This window comes from Epargyreus clarus, unplaced genomic scaffold (genome assembly GCF_041222505.1).
Source record: "Epargyreus clarus isolate Ecla_fem2 unplaced genomic scaffold, WU_Ecla_fem_2.2 ptg000008l, whole genome shotgun sequence".
Lineage (NCBI taxonomy): Eukaryota > Metazoa > Arthropoda > Insecta > Lepidoptera > Hesperiidae > Epargyreus > Epargyreus clarus.
Genome location: NW_027332216.1, coordinates 8,851,747 through 8,877,396, shown reverse-complemented (window position 1 = coordinate 8,877,396; position 25,650 = coordinate 8,851,747). Strand labels below are relative to the sequence as shown.

Sequence of the window (25,650 nt, the reverse complement as noted above, 5' to 3'; positions counted from 1 at the left end):
TATAATGTTATGAGGTTAATGTATTACACCTTATTTTTCTTACTTACAAATATGCGCTTACGTCAAATGCACGAATAAAAAACAATATGAGTGTAATTTTTATTTTCAGTACAAAAAAATATTTTCAAATAACTTTTAAACTGTTGCATCAGAATACCATTCTATCTGAAAAAGGTAATACAACATATACGACTCTATAAATAGCTTTAACTACAAATAATTGTAACTATGACATTAAGTAAGCGGGCTTCTTGATGAAGGGCGGTGACTATACGAGTGGCTAGCTCGCCTGCGGGGAGGCTGTCGCGGCATCCGGCACGCCGCCAGCTCGCCACTACCAGTCGAGTGGCCGACGCGGTTGCATGCGCCGCACGCCGATCCATATCTAAATCGACACGTTTACTCAAATTCTCTCACCGCGCTCCAGTACGCGGAAACTATCACTTTCGCTTCTCAACACAACCTTGTTACAACTATGATAACACAGTGATTTGAATTGTGCTACCTGGACCGACCACGGCGGCATCGGAAGGTGAGTTTGATCCATAGAAGAAAAAAATAATAATCTACGTGTCAGTTCTGAATGCTAAGTGAAAGGCAAATTCTTTGTTAAATTACGTGGATAGGTTGACAAACAGTATTTGCAATGCATCTTGAAAGTACTGTGGTGTGCATTATTTATAGTGTAAGTTACTATATACGAGAAACAACTAAGTTTACGATTAAGTTACGATATAATTACCTATAACGAACACAATAGATACTAGTATAAGTAGGTAACATTAATTTCATTACTAAGCTTACCATCAGTGAATGATTTAATTATTTCTTAATAACAATTGTCGCTCTAAAGAATAAAGTACAAAAAAATAATTTGTTTTCGCACAAAAAATCAATAAGCAATACTTGTGACGGTATTATTGAATTAGATATCTATTGAAATAATAATTAATAAAACATGTGCCTTAACGATTTCTTTAGTAAATTACCTAAGATAAAATAGTACATTACAATACGAGGACGAAAATTTTTTTTCTGACAAGTGTGAGTTTGCAGGCCGAGCCGCAGGCGAGGACTGCAATCACACGAGTCAGAAAAACATTTTTCGTCCGCGTGTTGTATAAAATTTTATATTACGGGGTCGGAAATGGGGGTTTTGCGCACGCGAAGCGTGCGTAAAACGTCCATTTACGCACGCCGTGATATAAAGATAATTAAACATTGTTACATGCGAATGCATAATATTCTTAGCACAGGAGTATTTTTGTTACAAATTGTACATAACATTCAATAAATTATTTAATAATAGCATGCAATAATAGTAATAATTTTGGGAGTAGTGAGCGGCTGTAGTGAACAATTAAAAGATTCTAATAAATTTATAATTCTCAGGTATTATTCGGTAACAACTATTATTTACCAAAATAATTAAGAGTACAAGCTATCTAATCTATATATTATCTTTTTCTCCAGTTTGCTACTATGATGTAGAGAAAGACATCTTCTCAACAAAAAGAAATCAAGAATTCAATCTAAAAAATATCCCTACTCTATTGAATATTTTACCAATTATGTATATATTTTAGACTTACATTCTCATATACATTTATAACAACTATTACAAATAGATAGGTATTATAAATAAATTTTATTGCTATATAAATAATTATACTTTTCTTTTTATGTTGGTCGTGATTCATGTAACTCTATTAAGTAATTAAGGTTTCATATTTATTATGTCGTAAACCTTCACGTGTTACCGAACGTATTTCATGAAGATATATAATAGAAAGGATTTTTTTAACGAATGAGGATATTAGAAATTTATTATAATTTGATTTGATGAAGGAAACCATCGCAAATAAACCTTTTGCGTAATGTTCTCTAAAGTGAGTGCATTTTGGAAATCACTTTCTCTTTCTGATACCCGTGCCCAGCTGTGGGATAATAAGGGGTCGATGTTACGAAATAAAACAGTGCATCTCAACCTTTTTTATGGTACGACCCCCGTAGCATGTTAAATTTCGCAACCTATTCATTTTCCTAATGACGTATCGTTTAAATAAGTAATTACATACAGAGGTCATTATTATTTATTAGTCTAAATTAACGTTTTATTAGTATGGATAATTATCTTTCAAAACTTTATATTGTTCTCTTTATGACTTTGTGACTTCCTCGCGACCCCTTTATAGAGGAATTGAGACCTCCATACCTAAAAAAACACAGTTAATACAGTATTTAATGAACGCTGTATAAACAAATCAATACGTACCCAATGAATTCTATTGGATCTTTCTGCTTTCATTTATATTAGACAAAGTTGTCACGTCTGATTTAGAAAGCAGTGAAAACCTCCAAAACCACGTTAAATACTTGTATTTAAACGCAATGCTCTACATACTGCTATTTTTAGTCATTCGATTGATAAAAACAAAACTTGTCGATAAACAATGAACACTTTCCTTAAATTAAGTGTTAACCTAAATGATGATAAATCGTATATTTTGTAAGACTACGAATAACTTATCTTTTTCATAACATTGAAGTAACTGGATGGTAAGTGGTCACTGTCCATACATATGTATATGTAACCAACTCCATATAGATTAGGTGTTCTGCCTGAATGAAGTACATAATAATTATGTGTTGCCACTCCTCTTCAGGAGACTTCGTCTTCACTAAACTGTACCCTTACCATGAGTATTTACGTTTTGACAAATATGACTGTTTTGGTATTTATTTACGTATTTGCCTATACTATTTCCAATCAGCGCCCCTAGCGGATTGTGTCAGAACTTGGAAATTGTATGGTAATACGTAAACAAATACCAAAACAGTCATATTTGTCAAAACGTAAAAACTCATGGTAAGGGTACTCTCATACAATAGGGTCGTCTCATACTATAGGGTCGTCTCATACAATTCAGTCAATATATACAGCCTTTCACCGAAACGCTAAAAATACAATATTAATTATATTTTATTGCATCATTTTAATAATTATGTGCCTAATGTCATTGTCTTATAAATATTTACATTATCAAATAAATTATCATACATGTGATTGTAAGCCTTTCAAAGGAAATAATCTTACATCCAAACTAAATGGACGCAAAATCATATATTGTCCATATTGCACGTGTAGCGTTATGTATACAAATTGTAAATAAATAAACACAAATGTACAACATAAAATTGAAATTAATATCGATATTGCCTGTTGCGATAACTAAACTTTATCGTTACCACTTAAGGCTAGCCATAAATTAGGTAGATATCTACTAAGGAACATTAAAATAATACGGATTTTCTTAACAAAAATAATACAAATTTGTACATAATAATACATCACATTTAAGCCATATTTCATGTTTTCTTGGATATATTTCCTTATTATTAAGTCCTAGAGCGTCCTCTAGGATGTTAATAGAGTCACTCTGGTATAATTCAAAATGCAACAATGTAGAGCACGAGGCATTTCGCATTTGAAGCTTATCGGCCACGGATTGTCGTCATGTTCTCAAAACAAGCAAGTAATGATAATTCAATGTGATGACAATTCTGTTACTGACCCCAAATAGCATAAGAATCCAATCTGACATCAATTGCGGACGCTTTAATCCTCTAAATACTAAATTGGAAGAATAATATTTCATCTACTTTACCCGGTAGCGGTACTAGCGAAGGTAGCGTACCCGGGGAGGGCGGAGGTAGATTAACAAATAATCATCTTCAGTTCAATTTCAAAAGTTATCCCTGTAGACTATATGCAAATAGAACGTATTGCACCAAATAAGCTTAAAAAATATGTGTGTCTACTTTTCATAGTAGTTTGTGTTTCCCTTGAAAAACTGTACTCTCAGTTTTGTTAAACCTCTTTTACATAAAAATCCTGGATCCGCCCTTAACAATACTAAACACTTCAAACAGAACATTACAGTTTCATTGCTGTTAGTATAAAAATAATAGTGGTGCTCCCGCAGCCGAACGAGATAACGAGCAACCACAGGAAAGAATTAGTAATTACAGATAATTTTATTTATTAAATATTAATTACGATAAATTATCAATCAAATTATTATAAAATTCATTGATTAACAAAAGCTAAAATAAAGTCGCTTATCGTCATTGTTTTAAACGTGTGACTTAAAACGCATGTAGATGAAGCGTGAAGTGCCTATAATAATATTATATTGAATTTCACGATGCACTTCTAACAACGTTATTACCAAGGTTGATAAGAATGAAACGGTATTAAAATATAAAATGTTCTATTTTTTTTCTATTAGGGCGTGGTTACGGAGACATACTTTTGCGAGGCGTTCCAGCTTAGGGGTAGCGGCGCATCTCTGGTAGACCTCAGGTCTACCGTTCAGGAATATCTAATCCTATCTCGAGTTGATTACGTTTGTCCATAAATGACAGTAGCCACTTAACATCAGGTGGACTCTATGCTCGTCTTCTACTCCTATATTATAAAAAAATCACATACACACTCAGTGACTGCTGAAGACCCTACGTTTACAACATTTAAAATAACACATAGGTATAAATTTACACACATAGATATAACATTTTTAAAGCCGCAGAAAGGTTAAACTAACATAGAAAACGTAGTGTATAGATAAAACCATTGAAAGCTTTTGCTTTTCACAATATTTTCCTTTCCTTTTAACTCTACAATTTACAACTCGTTTGAAAGGGAATGCTTCGGTTGAGATACGAGGTATAAATAGCTCTATCGGTTACATAAGTCCTAATCCTCTCTTCATATCTTTGAACATCAGAAGATTTAGCAGAATAGTATTTGAGCTCCATAAATAACACGATTTTATTAAATTTCTACCTAGCTAGACAGGCAGTCTACCATTTTCGATAGATGACGCGATAATTTCCAATAAACTATACTAGCAAATATTACTGCAAAATGAATGTTTTAAAAACTGCACTGACGATCTAATGATTTTATTTTATAAGAATCGATTTGAATTAAACCTCAAAAATGAAGTAAGGAAAATTAAAAGAGCTTGTCTTTTTCGAGACATTCCAACTTAGTCCTCGGGGGTAGCGGCGCATCTGTGGCCAACTAGGCGGGAATATAAAATCCTATCTGGGGTTAATTACAGATGTCCATGGGTGGCAGTAGCCACTTACCTTCAAGTGGAATGCGTGCTCGTCTGCTACTGTTATATTATAAAAAAGGACCGATCGAAGTGGCGTAGGTTAGGGGAGACCTATGTCCAATAGCAGAATAATGTCAGAGTCTAGTTGTAAGTAAGTAACGTAATTGTAATGTTGGAAAATCGGTTCAGTTGTTTCAGAGTTTATCAAATACAGGCAATCTGTCCTCATTAAAATATCAATATAGATATTTACACCTGTAAATGAGAAGCAACAAGTAAGGGTGCACGTGTTATCATCGTCATTATTAATGAATAATGAATAATGATATGAATATGCTAAAACGGTTAAGAATTTTTTTTCTGTTCTCTTTGTCGACCTATTTCCTTTTTTTTGTTTTGTTTGCTAACTATCGACGAGCTTTGTTGTCAATAAATTAATCTTCAAATTTCCTCTAATGATTGTATGGTCTAATATCGACCACGAAGCGAAAAGTAGTATATTTACTCGTACATATTATACAGATAATAATATGGTTTACGCCAGCAACGTTATGCTTGTCGAATGTTGTTCGAGTTACTTGTAGTTTCAAAGTACCTACTGCAATTAATATCTCATTATAGACACCACATAAATGCTTTGGAATAGTGAAAGTAGTTTTAAGATAGAAATCGGTAAGATACAAAGCGTATGTGGATTTGTACATGTACATTGTACATTCTAGTTTTTTATAACAAAAGTATGGAACGGGAAAATACCGCAAAAAAATCGTTATGTACTAGAATGTACGTAAAGTCCCTGAAATATTTTTTTTTATACAAGGTATAGACATGATTTACGCATTGCTGTTTAATCATTTTAATGTGAAAATAATGCCAGTAGGTTGTAGACATGTAGACAATCTTTATAGGAAATGTGTTAAGTGCTGCTGTGTTCTGTTTGAAGGGTGTGGTAAGGGAGATATACCTATCCAAGGCATTTTAACTTAGGCCTCAAAGGTACCAACGCATTTGCGGTCGACCTCACTCAGGACCCTCATCTTATCTGGGGTAATAACGATGTCTATGGATGGTAGTAGAGACTTACCATAAGGTGTACTGTAAGCTTGTTTGCTACTCTTATATTTAAAAAAAGTGCTTTTCCTGTGGACAGACTTGTATAAAAACGCCGAAAATGTTTTAAATTATTTTTGTTTCACGAATATTTGATTCATGCAATATTACTGTAGCAACGTAACATATTCAAATAAATTGAATTATGTTGTTGTCCATTATCATTATACGTAAACATTAATGCCGTCCATGATAAAACTTGGATTATATTTGTAAAAATTATCAGCTCTTACCGATACTTACTGACGCTATGTAGCGTATAGCGAAAGCATCATCATTTTTATCTTTTAGAAGTAAATAAATTCAGATTAAGAACAAAAATAAAACCTACTGAGATAAAATTTATCAAAAATAGGGTGACATATTTTATTTAATGCACAGTTCAATAAGAATTACTTATTATGTTATGTTAACCTTACTCTATTCTGTAGATAATATATTTTGATATCTTGAATTGATGATATATCTTAATATTTATGATATATGTGATTAATGTGTAAACAATAAGGTCATGCTGTCTTTTTAATTGATTTAATAATCCATAACTTTTTATTTAACCGTAAGTAAGCCTAACTTTATTTAAATATAAAAATTATCCAGTTAAGAAAAGCACACACGCTTTTATAATTAATTATTCAAACTTTTTAAAAATAAATACAGGCACATTATGCAAACAAAGTCCCCATTACGCAATAAAATTAAAAAATAACCGTTTTGCATTAAACTATTATGAGGACGTCGCAGAATTAGGGAATGAATATTGGTAGGATTTTTACCGACGATGACAGGTACCTACATAATACATAGAAACATTCTAAAACACATACACATGGATAAAAGCTCGTAAGAAAGTAAATAGTGTATAGTAGTTATATAACAATACATATGTATAACCGTTGTACATAACCTTCAGTTCATCTCAAGTCAAAACAAAACCTATTTAAACGAGTATTACATAAACGAAGGGCATGAAGCAAAAATATCAGATACAAGGTGATGATAGCGATATAATTTACCTCAATTGTTAAATGTTTTAACAGCTGATTTTGTTACACGTAGTATTAAGAACTGTGCGCATGTAATTAATTAAAACACATTGATACACGTAATACGTTCTTGAGCACGCGTAGATATTAGCGCACGTACAATATAACAAAAACAATTGAAATTATTACGTGTAATCTGACCTTATAGGCCTTCAATGATTTAGGTTATTTGAAAACATGAAACACATAATTTTATTTTCACACGGGGATACGCGATACATCGGCATTAGGTATAATTTTACGTGTTTTTTTATGTAAAAGTAGCAAACTTTTAACTTTTTACTATTACTGGTATACCTACAGATGGTAAGTGGTTACTGCCGCCCATGGATGTGTCATCGACCCCAGGTAAAATTGCACTCGTTGCGTCGATTTCTTGCTGAGTAATAAGTCGAAACGCGTTGGATAAATTGTTATATATCCCTTAAACCCTTTAAAACGGGACACAGCAACGCTTAACATTGATGTTACTAGGCAGAAATAAGCGTAGCGGTAGTGCCTCCTACGGCAAACTACAAAGGGTTCTTTTACCTTAAAACGTTATTTTACCTACGTCAGCTATTTGATCCACCTTGTAGAACAATACTATATATCTAGTCCACCAAATAATGATATATATTTTACAGAACTATAGCAAATCAATTTATCAACTTACAAGTATTTATTTTTTATTGTCACTTCACTAATTCAATTATGGTGTGACTTATTTATTTCCTGATTAAAACCTATGTAGATACTTGTTGATACTTATTTTACATTTCCACATGTCTACCACATAGGAATAGTTGGTACCAAGTAGCAAAACCAAGGTAGGCTACTAGTTTGACTAGGTAGTGTATTACTCTGCGGTTTACAAGTAACTATCTTCGGAAAATCATCATCATCATCATCAACCCATTACTGTCCCACTGCTGGGCACGGGTCTCCTCTCAGAATGAGAAGGATTAGGCCATAGTCCACCGCGCTGGCCAAGTGCGTATTGGTAGACTTCACATACCTGTAAGATTTTTTATAAATCTCTCAGGTATGCAGGTTTCCTCACGATGTTTTCCTTCACCGTTTAAGCAAGTGATAATTAATTTCTAATACGCACATAAATTTGAAAATCAGAGGTGCGTGCCTGGGATTTGAACCTCGGACCCCTCGATCGAGAGGCCGCGTTTCTTAACCACTAGGCTATCACTAGGCTATCTTCGGAAAATAGTGAATGGGAAACATTTCCTCACTCGGTCGGCTAAGTCTAGATAATTAAACACCTGATAAGCGGTCATTTCAAAACAGTTTACTATATACTAGAATACATTTTCAACATTTTACGATAGCGCTAATTTTGTTTAATGTTCCTTTTTCATATTTTAAGATATATGCTGTTTTTTTTTTTACAAAAAATATATGAATAAAAAATATGTATAGGTTTAATATGTAATTCAATAAATGCTAATCATTTCTACACTAATATTATAAAGAGGAAAACTTTGTTTGTTTGGTTGTAATGAATAGGCTCAAAAACTACTGGACCGATTTTAAAAATTCTTTCACCATTCGAGAGCTATATTATCCACGAGTAACATAGGCTATATTTTATATGAAATATATTTGATAAATAGATTTTGAGGCGGTACAAAGTTTGCCGGGTCAGCTGGTTGATTAATAAAATTAACAAAAACCATTACACTAAAGCTCTACCAACTCGTGAAGTGGATACTAGCAGCCATGCGCAATCAATAATATAAACATAATATATAAACGCTTTCTACACTCACAGCCCCACACTAGGATTCCCTGTGTCGTGGGTGCCATGGACACACACATAGACAAATACACAAACACCCAGACCCAAAAACAGAAATCTAAATTCATCATTTAGATATCTGTCTGGCCGGGAATCGAACCCGGGACCCTTTGCGCGTCAGACCGGTATGGTGGCCGCTCCGCCACGCGGGTCGTCACATAAGCACAAACTGAACCAATATGCATTGCTGAAACAAAGAGATTGTCTTGTTTCACTTAAAGTTATTTAATTTGAATACTAACATTTAAGTTAATAAAAATGGACATATTATGAAGACGCGTTCTGAATGCATTAATCCGAGTGCTACGAAAATGAACTTATAAGTAGTGATCGTATTTTTCATTAGAGCATTATTATGCAACGCAATGGTGCTTTAGTACAACAATGGTACGTAAGTGGGCTAACGGTGGTAAGCAAGGTGAAAGTGTTCGACGTGTAGCGAAGGTCGGCGAGCACGCTAGTTGCGGTGACGTAGACGCCACGCTGAGCTGCCGGTTTAAGGCTGATCGCCCATTGACTGCTATCGTCTGAGCGATAGTCGCGTAGGCAACCATGTTGTCCCTTGAGTTACTGACATGTTGCTCTAACTAACCGCTACAGCTCGGGCATCCGATTTGCTGTGACTGCTATCGTCTGAGCGATAGTTGCGGAGGCAACCATGTTGTCCCTTGAGCTATTGACATGTTGCTCTGACTAACCGCTACAGCTCGGGCATCCGATTTGCTGTGACTGCTATCGTCTGAGCGATAGTTGCGTAGGCAACCATGTGGTCCCTTGAGCTACTGACGTGTTGCTCTAACTAACCGCTACAGCTCGGGCATCCGATTTGCTGTGACTGCTATCGTCTGAGCGATAGTCGCGTAGGCAACCATGTTGTCCCTTGAGCTACTGACGTGTTGCTCTAACTAACCGTTACAGCTCGGGCATCCGATTTGCTGTGACTGCTATCGTCTGAGCGATAGTTGCGTAGGCTACTATGTCGCTTAAGCGACTGATAAGTTGCTGTAACTGCTGCCGCTCGGACATCCAGTTTGTTGTTGGAATGACCGATGGGCGGCACATTTTAGATTTTATCTGAAAAAATTGTCAACAGTCGATTGTCAACGCCTCTTATCTAAGAGTTTCTCGGTGACTATTTAGCTACTAAACTTTTGGCAGTCGCGTAAACCACAACTTAATCGCTAAAAATAACATTAGGTATATGTATATTTTCATGGCTCATTAATTCAATATTCTGATGAACCTGTTGATTCACTTATTTAAATTTATTTATTACTAACCCTCAGTACTGAAAATAACTTGGGGCTTATTAAGTGGTTTATGTTAAAATTTTCTGTAATTAAAAGGTTTAGATAGCGAATTAGGTGCACAAAACAGGACTCGGATATAAGCAACCTTTAAAATACGCAGGTAGCGGGTTACTTAGCCGGAAGGCTCATTTTCTTTGATATAAAAACGATATGAATATATTATAATAACGATATCCTTTTAAAAGATCAACTTTGTTGGCCTTTAAGGATTTTATTGCGTCACTGATTTATCTTGTGTTTATAAATGTAACGTGGTGTAGAGTAACCATTTCGGTAGCATTCATTTGGAAGTCAATGGCATTCTCATTGTAAAATAGTAGATGCAATAATAACAATACATAATTCAGATAAACTTGGGAATCTTTTTTGAATACATTTGTGTATACTTTAAAATTATCGGTACAACCAGGTTATGGTCGATATTTACATCGTTGCAGCACCTCAACAAAACATGCGCTGTAGATTCGATATATAGTATTCATTTGCTTCGATTATTTACGCACGCATACATATACTTAATAGGCACGAGTATGTTTAAATATCGATATTGTATCGCGTATCTGTGTAAAAATTTAATCACGTGCGACGGTGTGAACTAGGGGTGCCAACTCTTTTAAAATATATACATATATATATATATATATATATATATATATATATATATATATATATATATATATATATATATATTAATTCTTACAAAAAACAAAGTAGGTACTTTAACAAACAATAACCCAACTGCTTAAAAATATAACCTCTGGGAGGATAATAATTGCCGGAATTAATTTAGACTAATCTCGTTATATGACGGATTTTAGCATATGAGGTATCCTTACACCTCATATGTTAAGATCCATCAAACTTTTTGGGCTGAAGGGCGTGCTCAAGGATGATATACAATACAAACATATCTACAGGCGTCCGAAAAATCATTCTAAATAATCGAGTAAATATTACTTTTCGTACCCAATTATTTTACTATGATACATAATATAGTCCACGCCAAACTGCTAGTCCGCTCAGAAGTTGTTGCGAGCAGGTGTAGTCATACAATTTGCTTTGACGGCGCGATTCATTTCTATATTCAGAGCGGACTAGCAGTTTTACGCGGACTATACCTACAATAAACTAAATGTAGTGCAATTATATAGTGTATGTTATAAGTGCCAACCCTAGCGCGAACACTGCTGGCCTCAACGTTATCCGTTGTTCCAAATGTCACGCAAATGTCAACCAGCAAGCTCGAGCCTCCGATTCGGCAACTGGACGTAACCGCTACACGTTATATGTACAGTTTTATAATAAGCTGTCCTTGAGACCGGTATTTACATTTAGAAATTAATTACCTATTTTATATCACGTTAAAATACATTCCATTTTATAAATCCGATCCCAAAATTGGTTGTTATGTGATCTGCGAATAATGTTTAATTCGCTCTCGTTGAAAAGATGTGATAACGTGGAACGCTACATCTCCACTTCATTTACATTAAATACTTACGTACTGATGCTAGGTAAATTGAATTATTGACATATAAGTAAGAGGAAAACAACCTCAATTTCAGCAGAATCAATCTATATTTTTATTTTGTTTCATTTCCATAGTTTCTATCCGACTACTTTTTACTATATTTTGCTGGTGATCAAAGTTGAAAACAAGACATAGCCTCACATATTTATCATAACTTTAAGGTGTCGTTTACTTACTCTATTAGATACTTCTCATACTCTCGTTTATAAAATACATGTTGAGTCAGCGAGTCTTTCATAAAAATATTTATTTATTTAATACATACATAGGCTTAAAAACTAACATTACAGGTAACGGATGTACTTCCGTTTAGAACATACCTCCAATCGATCTGAATTTTTGTACACACATGGATTTTGGCTCCCTAATTAAGAATATCACACTCAAAATACCCGCAAATTATATTTTCAAGGTCAAATTGCTGAAAAATGATTTTTTTAATGGTTTTCCGCGTATATTGCAGCAAACATGAACGTTAGAGAAAAATGTTTCAAACAAAAGTTGTAAACGCTAAAAAGATCAACATTTTTTGTTCGGTATGTTTTCCGCATAAACCCAGTTGTTTGGGAGAAAAATGTGGTGCACTTCCGAAAACCCCCACGTCCGATCGATTTGAAACTTGGCTCGGACTTTCCTTTGGATGTTCGAAGACAACCCCTAAAGGGATTTTTGGCGCATACCCATAGTTACCATTATTATTACCATTAAATTGTGAAAATTGCATTTTAGCACGCGCGTTATATTTATATAGTGCGGAGTTTTCTTTAGTCGGTAATGTAATTTTCCCTGTCCCAACCTAACCTAGCCAATAATATAGTATTGCGTATAGCCTAGCCTATAGTGTTTCGTATTGAATTGGTTAGGTTAGGTTGGAACATATCAGACAATATAAAACTAAGCGAGCAGGGCGCGGCAGCGCCCTGCTAGCGGCTGGGTCCAATCCAGACCTTACCTTTATTCATGAGCACATTTATATCGTACTCAAAATACCCGCAAATAATATTTTCAAGGTCAAATTGCTCAAAAACGCTTGCTTTTTTGATGTTTTTTGCGCTTTTTGCGATAAATATGAACGTTAGAGAAAAACGTTACAAACAAAAGTTGTAGACCGTAAAGAAATACATATCTTTTGTTCTATATGTTTTTTGCGCGGACCCAGTTGTTTCAGAGAAATATAGCAGCAAAAAAAAATCGTTTTTGAGCAATTTGACCTTGAAAATATTATTTGCGGGTATTTTGAGTATGATATTCTTCATATGCGGGTCGAAATCCATAGGTGTACCAAAATTCAGAGGTATGTTCTAAACGGAAGTTTATCCCAGGTAACCCCAAATCGTTGCACCTAATTTTACACTTAATAATTTAAAATACGAGTAGACAATGTTAATTAATTAAATTAGCAACCCGATAATTATTTCTAGATATTCAATAAATATATTTTTTTCGACTATTTAATTAAAGTCTACAGCCGGAACACAATACCGTCTGTCCGACTAATGTTCGGGTTGAGCTAGCTAATACAATCTACACACTTACCTCAACTATAGCAGGTAATTGGGATACAAATGTTACTTGCTCCAAATACTTGAAAATATGCTAAATCGAACCAGAAAATCTTGTACAAAATGTATGTACCTACTTTGTAGTATTTAACTCGAATTATAATATAATGCAGTTGAAAGTTATGAAGAGCATTTATTAGTCTCCGCAATTTACTTTCACAGATTATGCTATGTTACGTAAAATATTTCGTTTATGTGCATTATTTTCGAGATTTATACGTCTTTATTGTGCATTAAATGTATCTAATTAAGTGCATTAGAGCAGTATAGAAAACCGCAGAGGGTTCCAGGTTCGATCCCCGGAACGAGATACTCCCGGAATGAACACTACAACTAAGGTGGTAGAACCCTTTGTGGTTCGACTCCGGCGGCACCACCGCCACACCTATTTCTACCTAATAACAGCAGTGATAGGCGCTGCTGTGTTCCGGTTTGAAGGGTGCGGTAAGGGAGACAGACTTTCCGAGGCGTTCCAACTTAGTCTCTCTACTCATATATTAAAAAAAAGGAAACAACATTTATCATCATTTGGATATCAATGATAAATTTGGATTTCTGTTCGGGGTTAAGCTGGTTGTATATTTACTTATTGTGGGGCAACCACTACTCTGAAAATTTGTAATGATGACTATTAAAGTGAAAGCGTTATTTATTTATTGTAGAGAATGCTTCTGGCCTTCTTTTAAATGGTTTAAGACCTAAGATCGCAGATGCAATGCTACTTCAAAGAACTAAGGACCTCAAACTAGTATACGTCATTCGGCATCCAATCCTTTCAACGAAACGCAAGAATTACGTCACGGCAGGAGTACATAAGCGTAGAGATGGTATGTTTAAAATTGATCTATACTGCTACCATTATTTTTTATTTATTTATTTTTTTGTATACCTTAAACTAAGGGTAACAAAGGGTAAACTTAATGCCTAATGGCATTCTCTGCCAGTCGACCCTGGGTGATGGCGATAGCGATTATTGGTAGTAATAGTAATAGAGTTCGAAATAAACCATTTACGTTAATTTGTCTACTATCCATCTTATCAACTCACAACAATTTATACGCCCATTTGCTAAGAATCATCCATATTTTTTTACATTGACTCAACAATATACGGATAATACATTATCTACATTGTTACATCTGTTAGCACAGGTGAAATACATTTTAAATGACGCAAAATGCTAAAGTAAATACCATAATCACAATAATTTAACTTATAACAATATGCACCTTTTCAATAATATCGTATAAAGTAAATATCTACCTACAATAATATTTATTAAGTAACAACTTTCAGCTGCTTATAAACGGCTTTAATAAATTCAACTGTCACTTCGTTTAGCTATATAGAAGTCGTTCGATGTAATGCCACATCTACACGTTTGCCAACCGTCACAAATTCAACGTGTGGATAGAATGTTTGACTTGGTTTGTGTAGGTTTGCAAGCGCTTGTATCTCATCTGTTGATTCCCCAAATAAAGCCAAACGTTTGTAGAGGAGTTTGCGGCGAATGCCGAGCATGCAGACACGGCTTTACACATTGCCTTTGTTGATTTGCTTTACATCACGAAGCATCGTTGAGTCACGCGGCGTAGCCGTTGACGTAGTGTATAGCTAGGGGCTCAAAATATATTTCATTTCTAATAATAGAAGTAACGTTCATTTATTTGGATACTAAAATAGATACTAAAACCAATGAACATTTGTAGCAGAAACTTATTTAAAAGTCATTATAGGATAAAGTTGAAAAACCTGTGTTTAGCCTTCAAATAAACCACAGAAATCCTTTACGGCTATCGCAGAACAAGATAGAGTAGATATTGTACAATGTACTTTTTGTTGTATGATAGTTTAAAACTGACTGCGTTTTCAATGCACTATAGGTACCTAAATGTATTCTTCCACATGATCAATAAATACAATTATGATCTGAAATTTCTCGCCAATAATTAAGAAAATAACGAGTAAAAATGGTTCTACTAAACTGTGTTTAAAATAGCGTGGAAAACTTATGTCCGCTACTTCAGGATAGTTTTTACTTTTATTTTTACGTACTCGTGGAGTTTTTATTCTTCTAACGTAAGATGTATAAGAAAACGATTTTAGGAGTGGGTTTTTGCAATGAATTTTCTACGGAGAACTTATATAAACACCCACATACAACTTGTTAATACAAAAAAAAACCAACACTAACTTTTATATAAACGTAATCAACTAATAACCATGTGACCTACTTATTGAATATTCAAGTAGGAAAACCAGTCTCAAAAGCGAGATGCAAAATTAGACACGCTAAGCGGATTGACAATTCAACTAGCTGGAAACGAGTATGCGTAATATTGTCTATGGATTTTAAAACAAAATTACTTATAGTTTTAATTACCAGCTTCAATTTTTAGCCGCGGGTTCACAAAGATTTCGTAACATAGTGGCTGAAACTCGACCTCTCAATCGAGGGAACCGAGGTTCGATTCCCCGGCACGTACCTCTGATTCTTCTAAATTATGTGCGTGTTAGAAAATAATTATCGTTTGCTATAACAGTGAAGAAAAATACAATACAAAAAATAAAGTTCGAAGTTTTTTCATCATTTTGGTTTTGATTTTGATAATTGTAGAGCCAGACTACAATATTTTAACTACACTATGTATACTACACAAATATTATTATGTACACTATTAAAAATATTATCATATCACCATGACAAAAAACCCTACGTACCTCCATTTAGGTATTGTTTCAGAATAAATTTGACCAAGTTGTATGGAAGCTTTCCTTTATTCTGGTGTACAATTAAGATCAATTATGTTGTTCATAGTAACATTCACTTGTTGATGTCACAGGGGAGGCGCCGCGGCGTCGCGGTCGCCTAGCGACGCCGGCGCCAGCCGCCCCCGCCCTGTCACTTAATATCTCATCTCGCACCCTTATATTGTTATTGTTACGTACATTAACATCAGCTTGTGTGATGTGCTTTTAATATTCAACGTGTTTTCCATTTACCTTTATCGAGTTTGTGATAGACAATGTGTTATTCGATATTGCTGAAATTACTGCGGGATTCTGGCGGCCTTACGTTCACAAATAAGTACTTATAGGTGTACAAAACACTTGTGCATATAACCAATGCGCGTATGTAATGAAATATAGACTGATAATGGTGATAAAAATAATTTCTAGCCTCTTCAGTGTTTATCAGAAGTTAATATAACCGAATACATGCAAATTATTAAAATTATTTATACGAATTGTAAATATATAAAACAACGAGACTCCTTGTACATTTCCAATCTAAATGGAAGGATCCAATCTGATGGTCAACCATATTATGTAACTTTGTTTTACATCACAGAGTTTTCATCATACTTATTTAGGTTATCATCATCAATCCATTAATGTCCCACTGCTGGGCACGGGGCTCCTCTCAGAATGAGCATTAGGTCATAGTCCATCTCGCTGGCCAAGTGCGTATGTCTACCAATACCTTTGAAAACTCTTTGTTTTAAGGTTTTATTTAGGTAAATTGTGTATAATTAGATATTGAATATATTACACAATACATAAGTACGAATGTACTGTACGAATTAATTCATTAATCTGTCAATCGAGGAAGTTGTAAAGAAAAATTGTCAACATAATCTTATCAAGGCATTGCTATAGCTCAACAGGTCTTGTTTGAAAACACTGCTATTGATTACCGGCCATGGTTATCAAATACATATAACATTAAATATAATCGATAATCACAATTCGACCGTGAATATTTAGCGCTTAGTAACGAAGTTAGTATTGAAGTTATATCGTGTAATTAATATTCTTTAAATTATATGTTTATGTTTACCTACCAATATGATGTGTTAACGTAGTAGGCACGTATCTTAATTACGGTAATAATTCATTTACATTCGACGGGACATAATATATGATACGTTGCACTAAGTAATAACAAGTGAATTTAGTGTATTAGTAATTCAGTCTTGTGTGTTCTCTATAGATTTAAGATTTATGTTTATAATACTTAAGCTTAAAATGTTACTCATTGATTTTTATCCGTTTCCTCTGGCTAATGTAGAATACAGATTTACTGATTTTGTCAGGACTTTCTCAACTAGTATTAGAAGACTCTAAAACCAATTACTTAATTTCATCCTGAAAAATACCTACTAGCCTTTCCTTAGTAGTAATTGATTTTTTCTCATAAACTTATTTAAATGCAAATAAGTACATCTCAGATTCAACTCTAAATAACGCTCTTATTTCCTACATCGTCGCGTTGCCACTAACGAGATTTCATGCCCGGTGTAATTTCAGATCTGAAGATGCCCCAGTGGGCGAGCGAGGGCGGCGGCTCGGAGGCCGCGTCGCCCGACCAAATGATGCTGTACTACGAAGGGAACACGTCCGAGTACTCAGAGTATAATAAACCAGATGAAGCTGATATGAAAATCGAACAAGCTGGCGGTATGTATTCATTATATACCCTTTTCTTTTTTTTTTACGAGGGGGAAACCTACAAAAGGTACCCGACACCGTAGCGAGCGTCGTCGCGTTATGTGGGACTTTTACCGTACTAAACACGGAACACAACCGGAGACCTCGAAACGCGATGCCCATTTATTATATACCTAAAACTGCTAAATGGCGGCAAATAAAGGTACAGAAAATAAAAATGCGTACCTATCGTATATATTTATATTTTCAAATTCAAACCTAACATGTATTTCCAAGTAATATTTGAATTTTCAGTAAGAAATATTAGATTCAGTAAAAACCGGTATCCTTTTGAAAAGTTTTCTTTATTTATACATCACATATTGAATACATACATACTTAAGTGCATAATAATTGTATGAATACCTATCTCATTATTACTCATATGCTCATATGTCACAAAAGGACGTTACGGCACGATGTTTCATTAATAATATTACACGATGTTACTTAATGTATAACGTAATTCAAAGTTTAACAAATAACGTTACGTATATCATTAAAGTTATCTTGTTCAAACCAAAAATATCACCGAACTTCAGAAACATCGTTAACGGTTCAAGAATGCCTTAAGTCCGTGGATGAGAGAGCGTTACTATTTAAAAAAAAATATCCTTGCTGCTATAATAAAAAATCGTTAATAAGGCACAGGTTAATATTCAAATATTAAGATAATTTATTTAGGGTTAATTCGATAACTAACGCTAAATATTATAATAGTAGAGTAGGGTAGTCTACCGTTATACTCTACTATTAAAATTTTTAGCTAGGCAAGTCGAATCCTCCTTAAGTGGCAGTGGTAAAATATCTACTAAATATAAAGCAGCTAGGTATACTTTTTTTATAATATAGGAGTAGCAGACGAGCATGCAGTCCACCTGATGGTAAGTGGCTACTGCTGCCCATGGACATATGTAATCAACCCCAGATAGGATTAGACATCCTATCTGGGCGGTCCTATATAAAAATGTAATTTGCAGAATATTGTACAGCTGAAACTGTAACATCAAACAGTTAATCAATACTTCTGCCGACGTAATATTTAACCTTTAACTCGTCGTGCACTTGATAAATATAGTGAGCATAAGGCACGTAGCACCTGGGTTCAAAACTTGGGAGCTGATAAGAGTATTACGAAAAGCCACAGCCGTGCGTTCAAATCGATTAGTCTGCACCCGCGTTCTTACGCAAATACTTTATCAAGCGTGGAGTCACGTCACGTAACGCCCAAGTTTCGTACAGACCTGTTGCACAAATTCAAGTGTTCTCACTTTGATGTGTTGCTAGCCAAAATAAGCCAAGCTTTTCCGATAAACATAGAATCTCCTCTTTTTCGAAGTTGGTGTAAAACAGTGCCATTTTAAACAGCGTATTTAAACCACTAGGCTATTACTATTTTAAATGCAAATTTATTGCTTAACTGTTAATTATCAGCAACACACCAATTAACATACTTATATAAGTTGTTTGTGATACATAACATTTGGATATCTCCCTAAAATTGAGGGGTCCGGAGTCCGAACTCTTCGCATAGGAGAAAAACGAACATCTAGGGGGCGGCAATACTTCTAGGAGGAACTTTTCTCACTGACTTTAGAGGATACTTATTCTATTTTTCGCTGACCCCCACACAACGACTAGGCTTTGTAACACCCCCCTCCCCCCCTAACAAAGTTATAGCTTGCGTATCGAGTACTATCGAGGCATCACTCTCACTTGATGTGTTGCCAGCTTTGTAGCTAAGCTCTTCCGGTAAACGGTGGTGACGCGTTTGCGATAACGATAATGTTTATTGACATCAATGGCCTAGCCTTTCACGAATATCTACACCCACGTTATTGACTTAATGTTACAGTACTTACAACTGTACTCAATACTGATTGGAAATTTTTTGAATGCTTGATATAAAGTAGGGGTGCTGTAAATCTTTCACTTCTTGTCATTATAATCTAACATCATAAATAATATGTCAGATCGAACATAAATCTATCTATATAGTAGAGTGCTTTCTCTACGTAATTTGATATATAAGTAGGATTGTCAACTTTATTATAATTATGCAATAATATTCGATAGGCATTTGGCTGTATTTGTTTTGCTAGTATAGGTAGGTAGAATATTTTCAGTACATACTAGCGTAAGGTTTAGTTAAAAAAGTAGGTAGTATTAGGGCATCTCTACGTATGTATAGACGAAAATTGATAATAATTACCGTTGTAATAATTTGTCAATTATGGAAATAAAAAAATGAAGGATAAAAATTGTACGGAAAGCGATGTTTAAGTCAAATTAACGTTACTTACATATCAAATTAAACTTACAAATTAATTATTGTTATCCTGCTGTTAACAGCTATAGTTTATTAATTAATAACGTTACCGTGTTCAACAGATGGAACGATAAAGCCGACTTAATTATACTTATTGGGTAGGCTAGTTCTACGGAAACAATGTACTAATATGTAATAAAATCTGTGTAAAGTTTTATATTTTTTTTATATAATATAGGAGTAACAGACGAGCAGGCTGTCCAACTGTAAGTGGCTACTGTCGCCAATGGACATCTGTAATCAACCCCAGATAGGATTAGACATTCCTACCTGAGGTCGGCCACAGATGCACCGCTACCCCTGAGGACTAAGCTGGAACGCCTCGGAAAGAAATGTCTCCCTTACGACACCCTTCAAACCAGAACACAGCAGCGTTTAACACAGCTGTTATTAGGCAGAAATAACTTTAGGTAGAAGTATTGACAAATGATCATGACTGGTAGTGAGAGTGACTAATTAGATCATATTATGCGGACTCACTTATTCGCTTCATTATTCATTGGGCTACAAGTAGGTAACCGAAGCATAGAAGCGTTCCTTTTATGAATGAAGAACCAAATCAGTATTATACATTTCTAATTTAATAATCATAATAAATTATTAATTCCAGAGTTTTACGACAGCGGCAGCGGGAGCGACGAGCAAGCGCCTCGTCGTATTTGCCGGCCTCGTCGCGCGGCGGCGGGCTCGTCGTCGTCGGGCGCGGCGAGCAGCCCCGCGCCGGGCCCAGGCCGTCGTCGTCGCTGCGGGATATCCGCCCGCGAACGCAATTTGCGCAGGCTCGAAAGCAACGAACGTGAACGCATGCGTATGCACTCGCTAAATCGAGCGTTTGAGGTAATGTGTTTAATGTGATATATATTTGACACTCTTGACATAGTATAAGGATTATAGATATTTGTACTGTGCTCTTGATAAGTACTGTAGAATTATATACTTACTTGTAATGGGACGTAATGGGACAAATTTGTAATATAATGTATTTATGCCCTTTCGACAACCACGTAACTGTACCTATGACTTAAAAATGTATATCTTTTGTTTCAGGACCTCAGGCGTGTCATTCCTCACGTAAAGAAAGATAACCGAAGTTTATCTAAAATTGAAACTTTAACCCTTGCCAAAAATTATGTAAAAGCCCTAACCAATGCAATATGCACCATGCGTGGGGAAGTTCCTCGTTACCAGTAAGTCTACTTTTCTATTAAAATGCATAATTAGGACGTTTAATTGTTTACCTAGGCTTCGTAAAGAGTGGCATTACTATGGGCTCTTACTACGGCTCTTACTACCACCGAATAGGCTATTCTCCAAAGAAGGTTAATTTTGAGATATTCTCGATCAAACATCCAAACTAAACTTTTACAATAGTATAAAAGAGAACAAATAGACAATACACAGTATACAGATTAACCATATAATAATAAATAACCGTGTATCATTTTTATGAGACGTATTAAATATTGTTGCTATTTTTGCAGGTTTAACAGTGATGACGAAAATGTAGAACCGGTGTTCGTATTAAATCGAGAGGAACAAAACAACAACGAGCCAAGTGATCAAGACAGGGAGGATACAGTGGACACGCGAGGATGCCTATGACCCGTAGAAGACTAGCGGAAACAATCCCACGAGCAGAAAATGACCTGTACCCTTACCATGAGTTTTTACGTTTTGACAAATGTGACCGTTTTGGTATTTGTTTACGTATTTGCCCATACAATTTCCAATCAGCGCCCCTAGTGGATTATATCAGAACTTGGAAATTGTATGGGTCAATACGTAAACAAATACCATAACAGTCATATTTGTCAAAACGTAAAAACTCACGGTAAGGGTACTGTATCCCATAAAATATACATTTATGTATGCATATGCTACGAATGTATATGCTTGTACTGTTATATAGGTTTTACGTTCCTTTTTAGCACCTTCGATTGAAAAGTCTAATGACCTGCAATATTGCTACAAAACGAGTATTTATTTTTCATAAGTCTAATTACAATGACGGTTAAACTAATAAAAGTAATGTACCAACCTGTATACATCATGTAAAATGAGAAATGAAAATGGTTTCTCAGCAGCTACAGACCATAGGAAGCAATAAAGATGCATAAAGTATTTCATGGTACATCGCTTATCATATGTGTTCAAAGTAAACCTAAAAATAAAAAGATTAACTTAACTTATATATTTGTAATATCTTACAGTAATACAATACCTATTTTATGACTATCTACTCGTATACTTACTTATTATATCGTAAAGAATAAAAGTTCAAAGTTTTATAAATATCCATAATTCCGTTCTCAAATTAAATCTGAACAAACGATAAGTACCTACAATATAATGATTATACATTTAATACAAATTATATAAAATAAAACACTAAACAAGTTTTTCCTCTGAAAAATCTCCTTTGGAAAAACGACGAATATTTAATCATTTATTAGATCCACTATAAGAAAAATACAAGCAAAAATGGAGATAATTAAAAAAGGTACTTTACATATTTTGCTTTTCCTTATCGTATCCGTTTATACATTGTTAAATTTACCTCATTTATTGAACGTATATATACCTAATACAATCATAAATAAATGCGAGTGTGCTTAAAGCAGGATCTCGACGCAGTTCGTATCTTATGCAAGTTGTGCAAAGATAACGACGATCTCTCCCGTGGTGCCAATTAGAAGTAAATGAGAAAAATATATATCAAATTTACAGGTTAGTCAATTTTAAAACCAGCAAACAATTCTCACCGTTTAATTATTGAGTTATAGTTCGCGCCAAACAGCTAGTCCGCTCTGAAGTTGTTGCGAGCAGGTGTAGTCATACAATTTTCTATGGCGACGCGATTCATTTCTATATTCAGAGCGGACTAGCAGTTTGGCGCGGACTATACCAATTTATGTTTAACCTTTAATGATCAGACGTGACTAATGTTCTGCAAAGAAGTCATTTCAAAATTACTTGCATGAGAGTTTTACGCATACTACTTACATGGTATAAATAAGGCCATTTATGTTGTCGATGCAAAAACTTGCATGTAGAGTTCGACATTCAATGGCATTCGTAATCAGTAATTACTTTGTGTTACTGTAGAATGATATTGAGCGGTTTTTGTTCAATATCATTGTATTCAAAACAGAATTCGTTACGTAGGAGACTTTTACTGCTGGTTTAAAGAAATGTACAATTATTCCTGTCAATGAATAGATATTATTTAGAAATTACCAATTTTTGTAATGATTTTACGACTTACGAGTATGTTATTGGTCTAACTGTATACCTAGAAGGCTTACCTGTATTTGCCTGTCTTTTTAAGCTAGATTTGATACGTGTATTGTTTATTTTTATTCAATTATTGATGTAATCTCAGAAATATAGTTACCTTAAATGTTAGTAGATTATATACCTATTGTATGTGAAGATAGATTAGTTCAAATATCTAATTAAATATTTGCTAAAATGCATTTTTGTCTAACCATATTTAAAGACGTTCTTGTGTTATGGACATTGTGATTTAGATTAAGGTATGAAGATTGTATAAAATATTGTGGTAAAAATGACTCGGCGAAAACCCGAAAATATCACGATTTAAAATATTAGTAAATGTTCTGAGCAAATCTAACATACAACTTTTATTTTACATATACCTCCTTGACACTGAGCATGTTGCTATTTATAAAAAAATATTAATAAGAGCCGTTTTCCTTTCTGTTGTTGACTTAAGTAAGGACAGTCTCAATTTGAGGTTTCTTATAGTTTTGCGTATGCCTTATTGTTGGGCGCCAACACAGAACACCTATACTTGGATACCAGTGTCATTGCCCAATAACCATTTGGCGCCGGGACAATCGTGTGCTGCTTTTTAATAAGAAAAAAAGAAACACTACTGGCCAGTGCGTTGCATATTTTGAAGGGGAGTTTTTTTAAATGGACTTACTCTATACACGTTGTAATTTCTTCTTAAATTACCTACCCTAATCTTTCATTTTAAATACCTCAGATATACCGATACTATTTACCAACCTACATAGCTAAAATGTAATATTATTTTTTTTTTTGCCCATAGTGCAATAAAGTAAATGGGGTGACATCTGTTATGATCTATATCACATTAAACGCCCTTACGGAGGGCGTAGTGGAATAGGAGGAGGGAATAGAATAAAGAAAGTATATCCAAACTATTTGTATTCCAGGTCCTCTAAATGTAATTAATAAATTATCGCAGCCAAGTAATTATGAAATTAAATTACCCGAAACATAAATGCAAATATCCTATCATTAACATTATATAATTCTTTTAGTAATCCATAAGTGATATTCTGAACGCGTCCGTCCATAGCGCTCCGTGTGCGCACTAAGTATTGAATGATCTTCTGGAACCGATTTAACATGATTTCTAATGAACCACATAATACTTATCCATCCTATCCATTTGTTGAAAAAGTGTTCAGCTGCAAATTGTAAATAATAGTTCGAAAATCCTTCAAAATGTCGCTAGTGTAGCAAAGGGTATAAAATTAACTTAAATATTGTATGCCATATTCTTGATGTTTTTTTAATTTACCTATATGCTACACTAACGCCACCATAATCCATAGATTAGTAAAGATAACTCACTCCTAAAACCAGTTTTGACAATTGGAATTGTCACTGTCAACTGTCATCTATTTTCTTGTTTGAAAAATATTTAAAAAATGTAGTTTTTAGATCATTTACGAATATAACGACATTCCTCCGCACTTTTTCTTCGATTTCGTGTTTTTGTACCACTTAACTGCACATATCGGCCAAGTCGGCAAATTACACCATGACAGCCATTAAATGGCTGACACATTTGTCAGCCCTTTTAAGCCATATAATGGCTTCCTTCAATAGAAGGTGAGATATCTATAGTTATCTATATGCCATAATCTTACAATTTCTACGAATACTTTTGGATATTATACAAGGACTCTTCCTAAAAATAGTTCCTATCATAGAGTATTATTATATACATGTTAGTTCCTATGTAGATAACTTTACTTACCACTTCATAGTTGGAGGCAAGGAGTATAGTATACCTATGAGATTTACGAGTATTTTTTTAGATTTTCGTTGATCTTACTTATAATAATTAGTGGAGTTTTCTAATGGGATACAAAATGCGTAAAGAGTTTTTTTAATCTCTAGATGGCTCTTATAACTAGAACAAATCCGAGGAAACGCGGAGATACATTAAAAATAGAAATATTTTTTTGGAATTAAATACACTAATAATCATATTTTTATTAGTTTTATATAATTTTAGAAATAACTACTTAAATCATCTTGTGATTTTTAAATAATTTTATAAAATTATTTC

At 34.3% G+C, this 25,650-nt stretch overlaps 1 protein-coding gene across 1 annotated transcript; it reads left to right on the top strand.

Annotated features, from left to right (window-relative positions):
- The first annotated feature begins 300 nt into the window (after nt 1-300).
- dimm (class A basic helix-loop-helix protein 15-like) lies at nt 301-23,931 on the top strand. Its single transcript, XM_073075943.1, has 5 exons — nt 301-532; nt 17,789-17,938; nt 20,908-21,134; nt 21,345-21,484; nt 21,779-23,931. The coding sequence occupies exons 2-5, from the start codon at nt 17,797-17,799 to the stop codon at nt 21,897-21,899; spliced, it is 630 nt and encodes a 209-aa protein (XP_072932044.1). The 5' UTR covers nt 301-532; nt 17,789-17,796; the 3' UTR covers nt 21,900-23,931.
- The last annotated feature ends 1,719 nt before the right edge of the window (nt 23,932-25,650 follow it).

What these genes read in the sequence shown, in the direction of transcription:
- dimm (XM_073075943.1), top strand. Translation starts at nt 17,797, where the DNA reads ATGCCCCAGTGGGCGAGCGAGGGCGGCGGCTCGGAGGCCGCGTCGCCC. An exon ending in CGCTAAATCGAGCGTTTGAG is followed by an intron (nt 21,135 to 21,344) that starts GTAATGTGTTTA and finishes CTTTTGTTTCAG; the next exon opens with GACCTCAGGCGTGTCATTCC. An exon ending in GGGGAAGTTCCTCGTTACCA is followed by an intron (nt 21,485 to 21,778) that starts GTAAGTCTACTT and finishes CTATTTTTGCAG; the next exon opens with GTTTAACAGTGATGACGAAA.